General features: G+C 43.0%; 1 protein-coding gene across 1 annotated transcript in view; it reads left to right on the top strand.

Annotated features, from left to right (window-relative positions):
- The first annotated feature begins 6,296 nt into the window (after positions 1-6,296).
- SCN1B (sodium voltage-gated channel beta subunit 1) overlaps positions 6,297-13,074 on the top strand; it is a 35,962-nt gene continuing 29,184 nt past the window's right edge. Inside the window, exons 1-2 of the mRNA XM_075189580.1 lie at positions 6,297-6,535; positions 11,789-12,332. Of these exons, the coding sequence (XP_075045681.1) occupies positions 12,293-12,332 (40 nt within the window). The 5' untranslated portion in view covers positions 6,297-6,535; positions 11,789-12,292. The remainder of the gene's footprint in view (positions 6,536-11,788; positions 12,333-13,074) is intronic.

Below are 13,074 nucleotides of genomic sequence, written 5' to 3'. Positions count from 1 at the left end.
CACCAGTGAAAGCAGATCAGACTCCTGACACTGAAACAAGAGCCTGTGGTACCCAAGGCCGGATTAACCTGAGGTCTAACTGGGCTACAGCCCAGGTGCCTCAGGCTTCCAGGGGGCCCTTGAAAGTGCTCAGCAGCATATTTGATCGGTGCAGGGGTGCCCCCGACCCGATCAATGGTGCTGAGCCTGACACTGTAGTCCTTCCCTGGCGCATACTGAGGAGATTACTGAGCGCCGCGGAATGACTACAGTGACAGGAAAATAGAGAGGTAACCACTTGGGGGGGGGGGGGCTCATGGGGGAATGGAGGCCCCCTTAGCCCAGGGGCCTCCATTCCCTTAATACGGCCCTGGTGGTACCCAACCAGGCAATTGGGGCGGCAGATGGGTGTGGTCACATGTTGGGGGCGTGGTCAACACAGGGCGTGGCTGCACTTCTTTAGATACAATATATTGAGGGAGATTCAATTGCTGGCGATGTGGGCGAGGGTTAATCTGAAACAAATAATATGAGGGGTGGTACTGAGAAGAGCTCTAGTTGTCAATCTGAGACCCTGGCCCAGAGCTGGATTAAGGCTCTGGGGGGCCTGGGGCACTTTAGACAGGGGGCCTCTATAACATGGTTATCATTTTAGACAAATACACAGACAATACTGGGTGCACTGTTAAGTGCACGCAGTTCTGGGTGATGAAGGCACAGTTTGGTGATGAAGAAGAGGGGGAAAGCAGCATGGCACAGGGTGATGGTCAACTGAAGGGGGGAAAAGCAGCATGGAAGGCGCAGTGTGATCATAAGGGGGCACAGCGTGGTGATGATGAAGGGACACAATAATGTGTGCGTGATGTCACAGGGAGCTTTTGGCAATGTAGTGTGTGTGAGGTAGGTGGTGGCTAATTAATGGGTGATATTTTGTTTGTGGGGTGATGGTGGGGCAATGCAATAGTGGGGACTATTAATTTAAGATAGGGTAGTTTGGGGGCTATTGAATCTGGGGGTGAGTTTGGGGAGAATGAGGTCTCTTTATTAAATGTGAGTATGAATTATAAAATACTATTTACTGCTGGGACTGTATGTAAGGAGGGAAATGGGTGTATTTATTAAATGGGAATACTATTATTTTAATGTTGGGGCTGGAGGAAGGCCTAATTATTACTCATGGGTGCTAATCATTTATCGCCGGGGCTGTTTGGAATTTTCTAAATGTACCCATTTTTTTTTCCAAATAGGGCCCCCAACATTCCAGGACCCAGACAAGCAGCAACTTAAGAAACCTGCAGCCACAGGTGGTGAAAGTGAGAAGAACAGGTAGGAGAGAGCAGGAGAGTCTGTGAAATGTTGTTATTCTAGAAGGGACAATCCCAATTTTTGGTGAGTGTTCTGCCCAATGTAAGGTGCAGGCAAAGACTGTGTACTCATTCTGTGCACACTGCATTCTTTATATACTACACTGTGGAGCTAGATGTCCTGAGATATGTCACACTCTGGCGAATTCAGGGCCTAGCGATTTTGACCTGCTAACTATGCCCCAATGATCATAGCCACGCCCCCAATTGTTTGACCACACCCACTATCAATTTTTAACATGCTCAACTATAAGGGGGCCCCATGAAGTTGTTGTACTGGGGCCCTGAATTCCTCTTGGCAGCCCTGTTTACGAACTGTATACACGGTGAAGCAGGACATACCTGTCAACTGTCCTTGCAGTCAGACCAAATCCTGACTAAGCGAGACAGTCGCTTAAATTCGGGACTGTCCCATCAGATTCAGGACAGTTGGCAGTCTGTCCTGCCTTGTCCTACCTGTCTTGTCCAGCAGCCACCAGTGGCTGCTGGTTTCTTTAGCTCAGTTCCTGCTTGTCTGGATATCATGCATTTTCAGATCCTTCCCCATATACTCAATCTAAAGAAAAAACAGCCAAAAGTTGCAGCGCGCTGTGGGCCTGATTCATTAAGGATCTTAAATGAAGAGGATCCTTATTTCAGTCTCCTGGACAAAACCATGTTACAATGCAAGGGGTGCATACTTGATAGCTTATTTGTATTTAAAGTTGATATTTGTGTGCTACATGAAAACACAGTCAGTATTTAACTTATGTGCAAAACAGAAAACTAGTTTGCACCCTTTGCATTGTAACATGGTTTTGTCCAGGAGACTGAAATAAGGATCCTCTTCATTTAAGATCCTTAATGAATCAGGCCCTGTGTTCTTAAATCGGGGCAAAAGAGAAAAATAGTCGGAAATAAAACAGTCTGTGTTCATTGTTGCTTCCATTATTATTATTATTATTATTATTATTATTATTATTATCATTTATTTGTTAGGCGCCACAAGGTATCCGCAGCGCCGCACACAGTGCTAACAGTAGACTATACATACAGGGTGAAACCATACAGAACAATGAACAAAAAGTACCAATACTTCAGAAACTCCGGCCAGTCATATGCAGTAAAGACGGAGCAGAAGAACAGGTGAGGAGACAGGAGGGGAGGGGGCCCTGCTCATACGAGCTTACATCCTAAGGGAGGGTAAACAGACCAGGCACAAGAGGAACCAGTTGAGGCAAGAGGAGAGAAGGGAGGACGAGCAAACGGAGGAGATGGGGGTTAAGCGGATGGTTGGTAGGCTTTGAGGAAGAGGTGAGTTTTGAGTGCACGTTTGAAGGAGCACAGAGTAGGAGAGAGACGGATGGAACGAGGGAGGTCGTTCCAGAGAAGGGAGGCTGCACGGGAAAAGTCTTGGATTCTGGAGTGGGAAGAGGTGATAAGGGTGGAGGAGAGGCGGCGGTCGTTGGCCGAGCGCAGGGAGCGGGCAGGAGTGTGAATGGAGAGGAGGTTAGAGATAAAAGGGGCAGTAGAGTTAGAGAGAGCCTTGTAAGTGGTATAGAATAACATTTTCTGCACACAGGTCCATAGAGAGTATAGGTAAAAGCTTTTATCTTCTCTCTAAGATGCATAAGGCCGCTACATGTGCATGATTTAATAATGTGAACCTGTCAGGAAGTTGCTTTTGAGTAGAAGAAGCATTTTATAATTGCTATTTGCTGTCATTCATAGAAGATGCTAAATGTTTTCTTCTCAATAGAAACATGCGCTTTGAGGACCACACCAACAGGACATGTTAATGAATGACGTAGGAAAATTACGGATCTTGTCCTACATATATATACGGTAAATTTCCAACGGTGAATTAACAGGCCCTAGAGATGTACCGAATGGCCAGACCTCATCCAATTCGTTCTTTGCATCCTATTTGTTTTTTAACTGCATTAGATTTTGCCCAATAGGACATGTCATGCTTAAAGTAGAGCTAATTAGGGAACTTGTTAATTATACAGGTGCCACTGCGTGTCACTATGAACCGTTGTTTCAAATCTCATGATGCTGAGGCATCAGATTTGACATGTTAAAGTGCAACATATTCCATTTGTTTTGGGTTTTATTTATAGTGGGCTTTCCACGACTTGTAGGGGCTCACTATTCAGCTGTATCACACCAAAGCTAACGTGATTTACTGTGGGAAGCCGAGAGCTGGTATAACCAGCAAAGCTGTTTTCCAATCTTCCGTGGCCAGGCTGACGTGATCATTTATTTGCTGACTTGTAGATGTCGTCGTTAACTCTGGTGACTTACAGTGCCCATATAATTAACAAGTGCCCTAATTACAAAACAATGATTGGAGTTTCTGTAGAAAATGATGATTTTGTCTTGTCTTGTCATCACCTGAATCAGTGGTCGAATTTGAAATTTAGAAGTGGCGGTATGGAAAATGTAACGGGAATGTAAGTAAATGGAATTGGGTATGGTTTATCAGACAATTAATGAGTGGTAGCAATCTACATTAATACAGCTCTGTGTAAATACATATTTTTAAAGGATAAGTCCATGTTTAGGAGTTACATGTACAGGGTCCATTTTACTAATATAACTCCTATCCCGTTTCTAACAGTTGATTTTATGTGATATCGGGCTTGTAGTGTGGCTATGGGGGCAGGGTGTAGATGCCAAAGCTGCTTCGGAGAAGAAGAATCTGCACTAAAATCTCATTTCACAAACGGTAGAATTATCTTCTTTTTTTCATTTTTTTTTTTTAGCTATATGTCGAACCAATATTAAAAAGCATATTTAAAGTTTTTAAACAGTCACAAACACAATGCAGACTGCAAGATATTTCTCATTGTGGGGGTCATGCAGATTCGGATGCAAAAAGCCCCTTTTCTTACTGCATACCGTGTAAACATTTTTTTTTATTATTTAGTGGTGTTGTTGCTGGCCATTTAAGCACATCTAATGAAAATGTACGCATTTTGCATACTTTTCCATTTTGCACATATCTGTCACTGCATGTGGCTCTGAATATTTACTATTCTGTAGAATAAAGTCGATTTCTGGATCTATTCCATCATTTTTCTTGACAATGAGGCCACTAGAGGGCGCTGCGTCAGCCAAGCAATTGCTATTGCAGCTTCCTCCCATATGCAGACACATAGGATCAATGGTAAACAGATGATGGTTCACCACCTGTTGTGTACTTACCAGACCTGCTTCTGAGATGTCTGGGCATACTTGGACTTGTAGTTCCACAACAGCTGGATTGACACATAGACTAAACCTGCCTCTTATTATCTAAGCAAAATTCCTTACCCCCAAAGCTTTGGATGGATGTTTATAGAAAGACTAAATTCTCTTTTAGAATGACATTAAGCTGCAAATGAATTATATATCTTTTGTATGATTTTTCTTGTAATGCAAAACAATGTTATTTGTACATCTATTTCTAAATGTTCCTGGGTTCAAAAACTACAGTTTGTAAATAGTGTATAGTATTTTTTCATAGTAATTCATCCACTAGGTGTCACTCTCTTACTGCAATCTATTTTACTTTATCTATGCAGTTCCACTGAATCTTAATGGAGATCCAAAGATCAATACGGCCATCTGTACAGAGCTTATGTACACAGGATGATATGAATTATGATTTTAAATGGAGTATAGTCCTAGATCAAAATGACCCATGCAATTCAGTGAAAGTGACCGCTAACCTTGTAACATATATTTATCATCATCAATTCCGCAGCGCTGTACAGAGAACTCACTCACATCAGTCCCTGCCCCATTGGAGCTTACAGTCTAAATTCCCTAATATAGACACACACACAGAGAGGGAGAGACTAGGGTCAATTTTGATAGCAGCCAATTAACCTACCAGTATGTTTTTGGAGTGTGGGAGGAAACCGGAGCACCCGGAGGAAACCCACGCAAACACGGGGAGAACATACAAACTCCTCACAGATAAGCCCATGGTCGGGAATTGAACTCATGACCCCAGTGCTGTGAGGCAGAAGTGCTAACCACTAGGCCACTGTGCTGCCCGATATTATGCTTTTATTCTCTTAAAGCGATGCAAAATGAGTGCAAAGATCCTAGCATTAATTTCTGGTTTATATAACATGGTACAGGATAGTATCCCATAATAGTTTTATGACTCATTACTCATCTAGCTGCTTCAAATCTATGTGTGGTATTTTATTTACAGTATTTAAGCACTGCCCTAAGATAGTGTATGTGATACACAGCTAAACAGACTCTGCTCACACTGTGCAATGTGTGTATGGGTCCAGCAGCTCATTACACGCAGCAACGCACATGAAAGCAGATAACGTATAGATCCGAGCAGGTTGTGTTCTGCAAGCAGTGCAAAGCTAAATCTATGGGGAGAGGGATCATATTACTGGTACCTCCGTCTATGGGTTTGTAACATACGTAAGCTAGCATACAGGACAAGTATACAAGCTGCATAAAACGTACGTAAGCTAGCACTCTATACGCGTGCACTGCAGTGTATAAATATGCCTTGCACTAATACTCCCATCAGGGGTCGTGACACTGAGACGGCAGTGAGGGAGAGAATCATTCAGTACTGCACCCAGTGTGGATGCACTAAACAGATCAGCACCACGGCCAGTACCTGCACTGCATACAAATGTGTAGAGTGCAGCGATGCAAGGAGAGCCCAGCACTCCAACTGCACCCAGCCTGCCACCCCTCTCTCTTTTGTGAGGTATGCTAATTGGGGGACACCATCACCCACACCCCCACTCTATCACCCTGTCTCATCACTGCAGCAGTGAGAGTCAGAGGGGAGGGGCCGAGCACAGTCAGAGAATGGGAGATGTGACAGTGATAAAGCAGAGAAGAGGAGAGAGAAAGTGACAGGGGGAGGGAAGAGAGAGAGAGAGAGAGGCAGGGAAGGAGAGGACCGGACAGGGTGGGAGAAAGGCAAGACAGGCGGATGGGGGGGATGGGAGGGAGAGAACAGGACAACTAGGGATATAGGGAGAGAGACGCATGCAGGGCTGTTGTCTCCCAGGGAAATAGCAGGGATTACTCCGCAGTGCGTTGCCTGGACAAATCACAGCTACCCTAGGAAATCCCTTCCTGAGAGACGGTTACCTGGCACAGGTCCCTGGCTGCCAGTCGTCTGCACCTGAGATCACCCAGCATCACTAGACCGGCAGTCTGCAGAGACCGGAGAGGAGGCAAGTATCACCTATCCTTAAATCCTGCGATGATCCACAGTCTGCCGCATACACCGAGGATGAGAGGGGGAGATACTGCAGAGACACAGAGAAGGGGGGTGGATGAGAGGCCAGAGAGAAGCAGATCTAGACACAGGGATGTGGGGAAGTGATGCAGAGAGGACAGAAGGATGGGATGATGGAGAGATGGTAATGGCTGTGTCAGCAGCAGCGTAATCCTATTGTGGTCCACTGTAAGTGCCATAGGAGAGTGGGAGAAGGAGGTCACAGGTCACCGGCCAAGTCACAAGGTCATCGAAGCGGCTTGGCAGACGCTTTCGCTGATCGATATGTGCAGGTTGGATAAGTGTCTCAGTACAGCGGCCAACTGCAGTGCTCAGGAAGTAACCTCAGCGTCTGTGAATAAAACGCAACTCTGATTAGTAGATAGTGTAAGACGATCCCATCCTGGGACACAGCACTCGATTTCCAGCGTTACACACAGACTCAGAATGAAAATGCAGCAGGAATAAACATCTGCAACCAAAAAAACGATAGACATAGAGCAGCGCCAACATAGTCTGCAGCGTTGTATAATAGCAGGGTGGATCGTATATAATACAGATACCTGCAGGAAGCATGCTATGTGCTCTTCTGCCGAGATATGCTATGTATTACATATTGTTACCCACACATTGACTGGGGAACTCTAACCACTAGATGTGAAGAAAGTGTCGCCTTATATAAAAGTTACTGCTAATGTTCGGATATATATTTATAAAAGTTTGAAGGGTCCTTTGAAAGTGAAGATATGTCAGAGCTGTAATCATAGAAGGGGGGTCCTTTCTTATGCAGGAGACTTTCTGTGTTTTAGTCTATTGAAGGGTCCTTATAGAAAACACCTTTAAGGACTTGCACTCACCAATGTTGAGGAGCTCTTGTTTATTGTCTTTTTTAGATCCTTAAGTCTCTTCTGTGCATGCTTCAATTCCCAATAGGCCCCCAATCTTTGCAAAGCCCAGAAAGTGCCTTGGGGTAAAAAAATCTAGGCCTTGGAAAGGAGGAGGGTGAGTCTGTATTGCATAGCTACCCTCACTTTTGGGAGCCTGCTAGTTTTGGATTTCCTCATTTTCCTGTCCAGGAGGCTTAGGGCTAGATTTACTAAACAGTAGGTTTGAAAAAGTGGAGATGTTGCCTATGGCAACCAATCAGATTCTAGCTAGCAATTATTTAGTGCATTCTACAAAATGACAGCTAGAATCTGATTGGTTGCCATAGGCAACATCTCCACTTTTTCAAACCCACAGTTTAGTAAATATACCCCTTAGTGTAGATATAACACAAACTCTTGACATGACAATACATTGTGATAGTTTGGCCAGTGTCACTAGCTTCCTCGCTAGCCATAGACAGTGGTGAGATGTGGTTTACAGTGTATTATCAAGGGGTTATTTCTGTTACCACACCACTCTGGACCAAAGAAACAGGAACAAGACATTGAAATTAAGGAAAACAAGGAAATCTGAAGTTTTGTGACTCTACCCAGTGTTGCCTTTTAAAAGCTTAGACAAAACACTGTACTTTGTCCTCGCTTTTAACAGAGCGTTCAAAGCATGCTCTCGAATCCTCCCTGCAGCCCAGTGTACAATGTAGTTTGAGAGTGCTCCCAAAGAACTATATTATGTTACACATGTGAGCGCTGCAGGCAATGTTTAAACTGAAAGCAAAGAGAGCACTTGGGTGTGTATAAGTTCATTCTCTTACATTGTTTTTATTTTGGGGCGGCTATGAGTGTAAAAACATATTTGCCCATAAATGCCTACTTTACATACCTCCTTTCCGGAGGTGCAGAGGGGAGGTACGTAAAGAAGAGATGGACGTGACTTCATGTTGCCATTTTTGCTATCGAGTGGGCGGGGCGAGGTGTATGATAAAGCGCGCTTGCGGGATAGTGGTCCGCTCCCTTGGAAGTTCTGGGGGTCTCTCCCTCTAATTCAGGAGTGGGGATCAGTGTGTAAGACACAAAATGGAAATGTGGATCAGTGTAAAAGATACAGTTTAGTATTGTGAATCAGTGTATAAGATACAGGATGTAAATGTGGATCAGTGTGTAAGATACAGGATGAAAATGTGGATCAGTGAATAAGATACAGTTTAGTATTGTGAATCAGTGTATAAGATACAGGATGAAAATGTGGATCAGTGTGTAAGATACAGGATGAAAATGTGGATCAGTGAATAAGATACAGTTTAGTATTGTGAATCAGTGTATAAGATACAGGATGTAAATGGGGATCAGTGTATAAAATACAGGATGGAAATGTTGATCAGTGTATAAGATACAGTAAAAGAATGTGTATTAGTGTATAAGATACAATTTATAAATGTGTATAAGATACAATTGAGGAATGTGGATCAGTCAACGCGATCCTGGATGGAAATGTGAATAAGTGTATAATATACTTTTAGGAGTTGTGGCTCAGTGTATAAGACAGAAGGAATTGATATGACTCAGTCTATAAAGTACAGGAAAGGACAATGGATCAGTGTATAAAATACAGAAATCAGTTAAAGTTCAAAAAATATTGTTGCTGAGTGCACAAGACAGAAATGATTGTGGCTCAGTGTGTAAAAACACAGGTGGGCTGACAACATTCAGCGATGAGGACACAATAATTAAAAGTGAGGTTGTTGCTGGAGAGGACTTACTACCAGGACTGAAACGCAGCAGGAGTCTAGTGTGCTAGAGCACTGTCATTAATTAATATTCAGATTCATTATGGAAAAGATGATTAAAGAGTGTGTCTTAATTAGTTGAACTATCCCCAGAGAGAGGGAGAAAGACAGAATAAGTTAAAAATAAAAAGGACCAGCAAACATTGAAAGAGAGTGAGAATTACTTTATCTAACATAAGTCCATTAGATTATATAGAAACTACATTACATGTGCACAAGAGCTTACAATCTCACAAAATATCACCAGGTTATCGTTCAAATCACTTAACGTATTATTTGGGTGCAAACTGTAAATGTATTGAGATACTGATCCAAAGGCTGATGGATAATAACGGTGAAACAAAAGATTGTAGGTGAAACTCCATGGGGCCCTAGGCACTGGTTTGGGGCCCCTTCCCCTCTATCCATTTTTCACAAATATGTTTATTGCTGATGACAGTTAATAGACTGCAGGTTTGTGTATATTCTAATGCTGTGATTGGCTACAGGTTAATTAAGCACCAATAATGTAATGCTGTGATTGGCTACAGGTTCACTAAGCTCCAATAATGTAATGATGTGATTGGCTACCGGTTCACTAAGCTCCATTAATGTAATGCTGTGATTGGCTACAGGTTCACTAAGCTTCAATAATGTAATGCTGTGATTGGCTACCGGTTCACTAAGCTCCAATAATGTAATGCTGTGATTGGCTACCGGTTCACTAAGCTCCAATAATGTAATTCTGTGATTGGCTACAGGTTCACTAAGCTCCAATAATGTAATGCTGTGATTGGCTACAGGTTTGTTAAGCTCCAATAAAGTAATGCTGTGATTGGCTACCGGTTCACTAAGCTCCAATAATGTAATGCTGTGATTGGCTACAGGTTGATCTATCTGTGAACGTTCTAGTTCTCTGATTGACTTCCAGTTCGTCTAGCCATATGTTAGTACTAATAACAGGTTGATTAAGTTTTGAAGCACTGATTGACAGATCGGTTTTAAACCCGCTCACTTCTATTGGTTACATACAGACATCACTGAGGGAAACAGCAAATACGATAGGCAGCCACAATGATGTGAAACGCGCTTGAAAACTAGTACCTGTACCCGTAAGCCAAGGTTCTGGGGCGAAAAGCCAGATATTGACAATTCTGAGGAGATTTACAGAAGACGGGAGCATAAAGACTGAAAAACTTAGTCTGAGCAGGGGAAATCCTTCCCAGTGAGAAATATAAATAGTGATTGCTGCAGACCTTGTGTGCAAAGCTCAGAAACGAGGGGGCGAGTAAATGAAAACACCAGAATGAATATTCGGATAGACAGGACAGCCGTACAAGGCAGTGGCTGGGAACTGATGGAATGAAAATGGCATTAAAAGGAAAACAGTGAACTAATGGTACTTTTAGCAGCGAATATTATGAGAGGCAAATGGCAGTGCGGTGAACATTTCTTAAAACATTATCTGCAAATATAATCTGGTGTTAAAAGCAAATCAAAGAAACATCCCTTAGAGTACCTTTATTGTACACATAAACAGATTCTTCTAATTACCATATTTTTTTGTATTGGAAAGGATAGTCCCTTTCACGTCTGTACAATCTCAGCAGCACTTTAAACACAAACAGTCGCGTTCTATATGGGCAAAATGGGGAGAATTTGTGAATCGGGCAGTTTCTGAGCTGGTAAGAACTTGGCGTTGTTAGATAGGGAGCATCCTTGAAATAATTACACGACCTCTAATGTCCAGATTATTGTGAAGAATGGTGGATTACTTATCCAGCTTAGCAAACAATAACTTTTTCATTAAAATAAAACTCTGTTGAAAACTCTAAAATCATACTTGCCTACTCTTCCGCAATGTGAGTTTGTCTTGCGGATTTTGGGGATTCCTGCCAGATCCCAATTCTCTTTCTTGCTAAGTGGGTGGGGCTTTGATAGAGTGATTTGCGTCTTCTGGCTCCGCCTCAGGTGCCCGTGGGCAGGGCCTGATGGTGCGAAACGCATCATTCACAGTCCCACCCCTGTTGCACCATGGCGCGTTTCTCAATATTAGGCAACGGGGCGAGGTTGTGATGATTTCCAATGCAGGTCCAAAAGCTAGACAAGTATATCTAAAATAAACACATTGAAAGTAGTTTGCAAAGCTCTAAAAATGTGCTCATTAGTGCAAACAATGTTTTGTGATGTCACACTCCTAAGTTTATATTGTGTTGTCTGGATGACCGCTACATCTGAACAAATGACCTTCAATTATTTTTTCATGCAGATATCCACTACCTCTAAATTACTTTACATCCACCCAGTTGAAAACTGCATCGTGCGCTAGCAAAAGGAATTTTCAGCTAGTTAAACCAGATACTTCTCTGGGCAGAAGGTCATTTCCATCACAGCCGCATAGCACAGGGATATGACTGTGACTCCAGTAAGATATAAGTCATCTCGGTGACAGAATGACTTTGCTAAGCTTGTTCCTTGGCTCTAACTGCTGCAGTGTCCTTTTTGGCTAGTCTTTCAAATTCAATTAAAATGTGTTTTCTTTTTTCTCTTTCTTTACAGATTACTGCCTCTAATTAAAAAGAAGAACCTCGATTACCCCCTGCCCCCTCCTGATTGCTGATATATTCAGCTGAGCAACGTGTTGGGAAGGGTGCGTGGGGGGGGGGTGTCTGCATCCATCTCAATCTAAAATTAGCCCCCCTGGAATGGTCAGCTAGGGGATCGAGTAACATCTTCTAGAAGAGCAATAAGAGAAGGGGGAAGGGGGGGCTGGAAGGAGACCAGGACACAACAGGGGAGCAAAGAACATTAGGGGGGAGAGTAACCAGGGACGGTGTGTAGAGGAACAGAAGCAGGAGAGTCACTTTTATAGACATTACTCCTAAAGAGACTCAGAAAAGAAAGAAAAGATCATAAAAAGAAGATTGGAAATGTGATTCTAGAAGGCTGGCAAGAAAAGGGAGTGAAAAATAAAACCCATTACGTGACCTTATAAACTGGGAGAGAATTTGGAGTCTCTCGTGGGTGCTCGAGACTTTTTTGTTGGCTCAGAGACTAATACCCATGGACTACTGGTTGACGATGTTTCTCTGCCTCTTGGCAGGTAAGTGACGTAACAAAGAGAAATACATTAATCTAGTGAGAAAAGTTATAGAGTAAAATACACACGTAGAAAACAGGGGAGGTCTTTAGGACCCCCCTTTTTTTTTTAATAGTTACTCAATGGAAGTGGCAGCAGGTGAGAAACTGGACCCCCTTTAGGATGTTTTAAATTGTATTCACTTCTGTTGCCTAGGTGATTGTTATTGTCCTCTGTCTTCTTACTGAGGTGATCCATACGATGAGGGGTGGTAAACTAGAGGCGATAGTGGTAGTATTATAGAATATGGAATATTATCTCCACTGTTCTAGAATTCCCAGGTGTTAGGCTCAACGATGCTTCCTGACTGTCGTTAGTTGGCCACATATGTTGTTTTAGATCAGCATTGTCCAAAAATGTCTCCGCTCACGATTGTTGCCCAAATAAAATATAAACCGAGGGGTTGGATAGATTACAGAACTGACTATAAATACAACCCAACAACCATTGCCGCTGAATGTGGATGGTAGAGTCGTTAAAGATCACTGCATGATTGTTACTCGGCCATCAGACCACTGATTGGGCACGTACATGGTGGCATGTTTGCCCAACAGGATGTGCCCAGGATAGTCAGCAATATAGATACATATAGAGAAGTGGAAGCTGCTCAATCAATTTATAGGCTATAGCAGGTGATTGAAAGGGTGGGGGGGGGGGGGGGGGGGGGGGGGGGTTATCCTAAAAGGAACAAACAGACAGAAATTTT

This window comes from Mixophyes fleayi, chromosome 11 (assembly GCF_038048845.1).
Source record: "Mixophyes fleayi isolate aMixFle1 chromosome 11, aMixFle1.hap1, whole genome shotgun sequence".
NCBI classification, from domain to species: domain Eukaryota; kingdom Metazoa; phylum Chordata; class Amphibia; order Anura; family Limnodynastidae; genus Mixophyes; species Mixophyes fleayi.
The sequence above is the reverse complement of the archived record's forward strand: the minus strand, read 5'-3'. Positions and strand labels throughout refer to the sequence as shown.